General features: G+C 49.7%; 1 protein-coding gene across 1 annotated transcript in view; it reads right to left on the bottom strand.

Annotated features, from left to right (window-relative positions):
• Nucleotides 1-6,753, bottom strand: part of Efhd1 (EF-hand domain family, member D1) — an 80,963-nt gene that overhangs the window by 71,010 nt on the left and 3,200 nt on the right. The window contains exons 2-3 of the mRNA XM_013022320.1: nucleotides 3,220-3,305; nucleotides 4-511 (exon numbers count right to left, since the gene is read on the bottom strand). Coding sequence (XP_012877774.1) covers nucleotides 4-511; nucleotides 3,220-3,305 — 594 coding nt within the window. The remainder of the gene's footprint in view (nucleotides 1-3; nucleotides 512-3,219; nucleotides 3,306-6,753) is intronic.

Here is a 6,753-nt window from a genome sequence, read left to right as displayed (position 1 = left end):
CGCCCCCGCATCTGGCCACGCCCCCGAGGAGCCCGAGGGGGACTGGCGGTTGGCGGAGCCGCGGTGGGCGGGGCTGTGGGCCACGCCCCTCGACGCCAGGGGAGGACCGGCGGTTGGCGGAGCCGCGGTGGGCGGGGCTGTGGGGCGGGGCCCAGAGGTGGGGAGCCGAGAGCCTGGTTCGCTTCTCTGTCCCCCTCCCCGACGCCGCACCCCGGACCTGCGGGGACCCAGCGGTTAGCTCTGGCTTCACCGTCCGCGTCCGCCCGGGGGAGCTGGGCGCCCGGAGGTCTCCGCGTCAGCCGCAGCGGCGGCGGGCTGGGCTGGGGGTCTACTACCTTCCCGGAGGTTCCTTCCCGGTCCCACAGAGATGCCCCCCCACCCCGCGAGCGCGCCGGGGGTGGGGCGAGGTCCCCCGTGGCCCCCGCGCGCCCCCTACGTCCGGGGAGGGCGCCCCGCGGGGCCGGCGAGCTGCTGTCCAGATGCTCGTCGAAGAGAAATGTTTCCAGACGAACTAAAAATACGACGCACAAATAAACCAAGGGAGGGAAAAAATGAAATAAAAATCAAATAAACCCATCGGGTTCCACCGGAGGGGAGACCAGCCCAGCCTCCGGGGCTTTGACCTTTCCACCCCGAGAAACTCGAGGAGGGGGAGGGAAGGCTTGAACAGAAATCAGCCTGGGGAGGCGGGGACCGGGGTGAATCCCGGGAGAACCAGGCCGGGTCGGTTACATCACCTCGCCGGGAAAAGTCTGTAAACACCCAGTGCGCTGCGGCTGGGGACCGCCTGGGCTCCTAGCACGCCCTCGGGTTGAAGACCTGCTCAGCCCTGGTCTGTCTTCGTCCTATAGATGGGGGGAGGGGGAGGACCCCTGTGATTACAGTATTTATGGCAGAGTTGGGTGTGGCACAGCCAGGAGCCCCTGGATTCAATCCAGCAACGCTCTCAAAAGCATCATCATCATCATCATCATCATCATCATTTGGTGCTTGAGCTCAGGGCTTTTGGGAGCCCTCTCCAAGCTTTTGTGCTCAAGGCTGGCACTCTACCACTTGAGCCACAGCTCCACTTACGGAGGTTAATTGGAGATCAGAGTGTCATCAACTTTCTTGCCTGGACTGGCTTCAAAACGGTGATCCTCAGATTTCAGCCTCCTGAGTAGCTGGGATTACAGGTGTGAGCCACAAGCCCCTGACTTAGTGTAAAGACTTGTTAACATCTCCCTTGAACAACTTTAACTTGGTTCTGTGAAGACAGGTTTAATGTGTGAACTGGTAAATAGGGTTTGGGGTGCTGATCTGGTAGAGGTGACTGGAAGGGCCGCTCTGTTGTCACATCACTTTTGACATTTTGTATGATATCTTTTACCAAAACAAATTTAAAATGTTGTAGTTCTGTGGTAGAGTGTTCGCCTGGCACAGGCAAAAGCCCTGTAAAATATATAAAATGAAAAAAATCAGGAAGTAGAACTTTGGCTCAAGTGGTAGATCACTTAACTTTGAGCAAAAACAGCTCAGGGCCAACACACAGGCCCTGAATTCAAGTCCCAGGACACACACTCTCTCTCTCTCTCTCTCTCTCTCTCTCTCTCTCTCACACACACACACACACACACACACACACACACGTTTATCAACAAGAATTTTCCCCCAGTTGGCAATTAAAAACTTAAACCATTTTCACATGAAAGTTCTTGAATTAGGGTGAACGTTGAAACAAATTCCACTTTTTTTTGTTGGTTTTCAAATCAAGAATTGCTTTTGTATAATTCACAAGTGTGGCTTGGTGTCACTCAACAGGCTTATTTTCTACCAGTAGCAGAAGTTGGAGGGTTGTGCCCATTAGAACCCCCCCCCCAACCCCTGCAGCCACTAGGTAAAGGTAGGAGACAGAATACCCAGTAAGAGACAGAATACCCAGTAAGCCCTGCCCCGCCCATGCAAACCAATGTTGGCAAGGCACTACCTGGTGCTCTGTGCATGGACTGTCAGCATTCCCTGGCGATCACGTGGTCACAGTCTTGTCCACACTGGGAAGATGCCCAGCATCCTTTCTCAGTGTCCAGGTACATGCCCCCTAGCTGGGATCTGTGCCAGTGCGACTTGTGATAGGCGTGCTTTGTTTCTGTGACAGCATGGGACTTGAACTTATTTTTCTGAATTTCCTTCAACGAATGTACTAAAACGTTATACTTAGGACATAAATGCCACAGTTGATGGGAAGGAAGTAGAGGTAGGTGGGGCTTTGTGCTGCAGGGCAGCTTTTACCGCTCCTCTCGCATCAAACCTTGACTTCATTATCTCACTAAGGTCCTTCTGGCTAGAGGAAGCTCTCCATTTCACAGGGGAAATTAAATCATTGTTTTGAACTCCAAAACATTTTCATTTTCATGGCTGTATCACAAATTGTCTCCCAATTGGTGGCTTCAGACAATAATGGTTTTGCTCAAAGATGTGGAAAGAGTTCTGTGGGGGAAATCTCCTTTTCAAATCCACAGTAATAAAAAACAAAAGGGTGGAGGGAGAGAGGAAGAGAGGAAGGAAGGAAGAAAGGAAGGAAGGAAGGAGGGAAGGAGGGAAGGAAAGGAGGAAGGGAGGGAAGGAAAGGAGGGAAGGAAAGGAGGGAGAAAAGAAGGGAGGTTGCGAAGGAGGGAGAGAGAGAAGAGGGAAGAAAGAGAAAGGAATGAAGGAGAGAAGAAAAGGGAAGGAGGGAGGGAAATAAAGCTGAAACCTAGGAAGTGGTGCTGTGGCTCAAGTGGTAGAGCGCTAGCCTTGAGCTGAAGAGCCCAGGGACAGCGCCCAGGCCCAGGGTTCAAGCCCCACAACCAACCAAAAGAAAAAACTGAAATCTAGAGGATCATGGTTCCAAATCAGGCTGGTAAAAAAAAAAAGTTTGGGAGATTTCACCTCACTAGAAGAAGTTGGACATGGTGGCTTAAGCATTCCTTTAATCATCCATACAAACAAACGATGCCTTAGAATTATGGAAATTCTTCTCGGAGGTCAATGTGGGTGGCGGTGTTCTGAGGACGGAGGTAGAAGGCTCTTTCTTTCCCTGGCACTGCACATTCTTTTCTCTGAATGAGCAGCTCTGTGGATGGCCTCTCCCTCGGACTCCTGTCTTTGCCCATGCACACGATTTAGGGGTGAGTGTTCCTCATCCAGGGATTTGTGACCTCTGCTGCACAGGGTTTTTCTGGTTGAACATTCTGATCTGACCACCTGAAGTCTTGAAGTTGTTTGGGCACCGATGCTCTTTCAGGTCTCGTAGACTCTCGTCGGTCAGGTTGGGGTAGTGAACCTGACTGCAAGGGGCAGAGTGGGGACGCCCATCTTCTGTTGGGTTAGACGTGAGGAAACCTGGCCCTGCATTGGTGGCTCACACCTGTAATCCTTGCCACTCAGGTGTCATACTACTGAGTATCATGGCTCAAATCCAGCCTGGGCAGGCCAAAAAAATCGAGACGCTTAGTTCCAACGAATCAGCAAAAAGCCGGAAGTGATGGTGTGACTCAAATGGTAGAGTACCAGCCTTGAGTAGAAAAAAATCTCAGCAAGAATGTGAAGCCCTGAGTTCAAGTCCCAGCACAGATACAAGGGGAAGCTGATGCCCACGGGGCTCCCAGCCCAGCTCTGGTCCTGCACTGCCAGAGGCAGAGGTGCTCCAGCCAAGAACAGAGAGTCCCAGCGATCTTCAGATCTCAGCTCCTGAGTAGCTAGGATTGTAAGTGTGAGCCCCTGGTGCCAGCCTCATTTGTACTTTTTTATTTCTCACATACTGGTGTTTTATGATAACTCACTCAGCAGAACAACAGAACGGGCTGAGAGCGAATCAATCGCTAATGATTCATCATCAGGGATTAATTAAATATAAAGTAAGCACAAGTCATTTGGGGGTCATTTGTCTATTTTTATTAAGTTTTCCAGTGGTCATAGAAAGTAAAAGGCAGTCAGGGTTTAGCTCAATAGCAGAGTTCTTGCTTAGCATATACAAAACCCCTAGGCAGCTGGTGCTTTACTACTTAAGCCACATCCCCATTCCTTTATGCTTTTGCTACCTCCTGCCTAGCTGAGATGAGAAACACACGCCACCATACCTAGCTTTTTTGTCGAGCTGGGGGGTGGGGGCAGGGGCTGTGTCTCTCAAACGTTTTGCCTGGACTGGCCTCAAACTGCTATCCTCCCGACCTCCACCTACCGAGTAACTGGGATTACAGGCATGAGATTCCTGAGTAGCAGCTATGAGAAGGCTCAGACGACCTCTTCTGCAGGTGCAGTAGTTTCATCCCCTGTCCCAGAAGCCAACACAGGTCCCACAGACAAACTCCTTTGCCTCACTTTCGACCAGCATCAGAGAACCACATTTATTTATTTATTTATTTAGTCAGTTGTGGGGCTTGAACTCCAGGCTTGGGCACTGTCCTTGTGCTCTTCAGCTCAAGGCTCTACCGCTTGAGCCACAGCGCTACTTCCAGAGAACCACAATTATTCTTACATGGATGGCTGGAAATTGGGCCATTCAAAGCAAAGCCTTCAGAGCCAGGCATAGCGATGCTCATTTGTAATCCTAGAACCCCAGGGACAGAGGTTGGAGGATCATGACTTTGAGCTCAGCCTGCGCTGCATAGCAAGACCCTAGTTACAAAAAGCTAAAAACACGGGCTGGAAAGGTGGCTCAGTGGTAGAATGCTTGCCTCGCATGCGTGAGGTCCTGGGTTCAATTCTTCAGTACCATGTACACAAAAAAAGCCGGAAGTGGTGCTGTGGCTCAAGTGGTAAAGCACTAAGCCTTGAATTGAAGAGCTGGGGGACAGTGCCCAGGCCCAGAGTTCAAGCCCCGTGACCAAAACACACACACACACACACACATAGAGGCCTTGGTGGCATGCTACTAGCTGTGATGCAGGGTAGGGGAACATTTTGGGAGACCACAGGACACAGCCTTGATTTGGACCTTGATTGTCCCCGAAGGGCGGTTGTCAGGTTGTGGCATTATGGGAAAATGGTGGAACCTTCAGAAGGTGGAGCCTCCAGGAAGAAGTTAGGTCACTGGGGTATGTCCTTGAAGTTTATTGGGGGGGGGGTGAATTGGGCCCCTTCTCCCATCCCTTCCCTCCTATTCCCCCCCCCTTTTCCCCCTCCCTCCTTTTCCCCTCCTCTTCCCCTCCCCATCTGGTCCCTCTCCCTCCTCCTCTTCCTCCCCCTCCCTTCTCCCTCCCTCCCTCCCTCTGTGTGTTAGTGTACATGTGCGTGCATGCGTGTGTGTGTGTGTGTGTGTGTGTGTGTGTGTGTGCTGGCCTTGCTGAAGGCCCAGAAGCAACGAGGCTAGAAACTTCTAAAACTGTATGTCAAAATAAATCTTCCTGGAAGTGGATCTGTGGCTCAAAGTGGTAGAACACTGGCCTTGAGCAAAAAGCTCAGGGGCAGCACCCAGGCCCTGAGTTCAAGCCCTACAACCACCAAAATAATAATAGTAATAATAAATAAAATAAATCTTCCTTATAAGCTGATTATCTTGGGCATTTCGTCTCAGTGACAGTGTTATATGGGAATCTGGTCAGCGAGATACGGAGAAGCCACACACTTTAAGAGGTGGAATTGGGTGTCATAATTGGAAAGCCGGCATCTGCAAGCAGACTCATGTCCCCAAAACTTGCTGCCCTGAATGTAGCTAGCACAAAACTTATATAGGCCCAAACCACATATGGTATGAGGAATTAAACCTAACAAAAGTGTTTTATATAAATAAGGCAAACCAGGTGAGAAACAGGTAAGAATTCCCTGGAGCAAGACTTTTCTGGAGCTAAACAATGTGACACATCTGCAGTTCAAAGAATGACCTATTTCATCCTCTATTAAGGTGCCAAGAGTCACTGAGGACAAAAATGGCATTACTGAGACTCGGTATCCATATCTCAACTAGAAGATTATGAACACTCTTACCTTAAATATATATATATATATATATATATATATATGCAAGATCATTAACAGTCCTTCAATGCTTAATATTCTTTGGTTTAGTCAATGGACCTCTATTTTCACCACCTAAAAATAAATTCTGGGGCTGGAGGGATGACTCAAGTGGTACTCACTTAAAAATAAATTCTGAAGCCGGATGTGGCCATGCATGTCTATATTCACTGCACTCGAGAGGCTGAATGAGAGGACTGAAGTCACTCTGGGTCACATAGCAAGACACGAATTCTGGGGCCAGGGACCTAGCTCAACCGTGGAGTCTGTTTTAGGACATATGAGGTCCTGGGTTCAGTCTCCAGCACCACATAAAAAGTTCTAACATGACCAGGCCTTTTAGCAAGTCAGGCCTCGGCTGATCCTAAAGGGGTTTCAGAATCTCACCCACCTAGAATGGAACGGTTGAGCTACCATATTGTCTGAGACTCCTGTATAATGGATTTTTTAAAGTATATTTTTGTTATCTTTGAGTAGTTGTGCAAAGGAGTTACATTCCACAAATCAATGTATGAACCCAACGCATCTGGATCAATGTCACCCCTTTTATCGTTCTTCCCCATATATATGAATTTAAGACTTAATGTTTGGGTTTGACATTGGGAATCAAACCCAGGGCCTCCCCTGTGCTAAGCAACCAGTCTACCACTGAACTAACCTCCAACCCCTGCATTCTCTCTTTATAGTTTTTTTTTTTTTTTTTTGTCGGTCGTGGGGCTTGAACTCTGGGCCTGGGCACTGTCCCTCAGCTCTTCAGCTCAAGGCGAGCGCTCTACCACT

This window comes from Dipodomys ordii, unplaced genomic scaffold (genome assembly GCF_000151885.1).
Source record: "Dipodomys ordii isolate 6190 unplaced genomic scaffold, Dord_2.0 Scaffold1, whole genome shotgun sequence".
Lineage (NCBI taxonomy): Eukaryota > Metazoa > Chordata > Mammalia > Rodentia > Heteromyidae > Dipodomys > Dipodomys ordii.
Note: the sequence above shows the minus strand (reverse complement) of the source record. Positions and strands in the feature narration are given on the sequence as shown.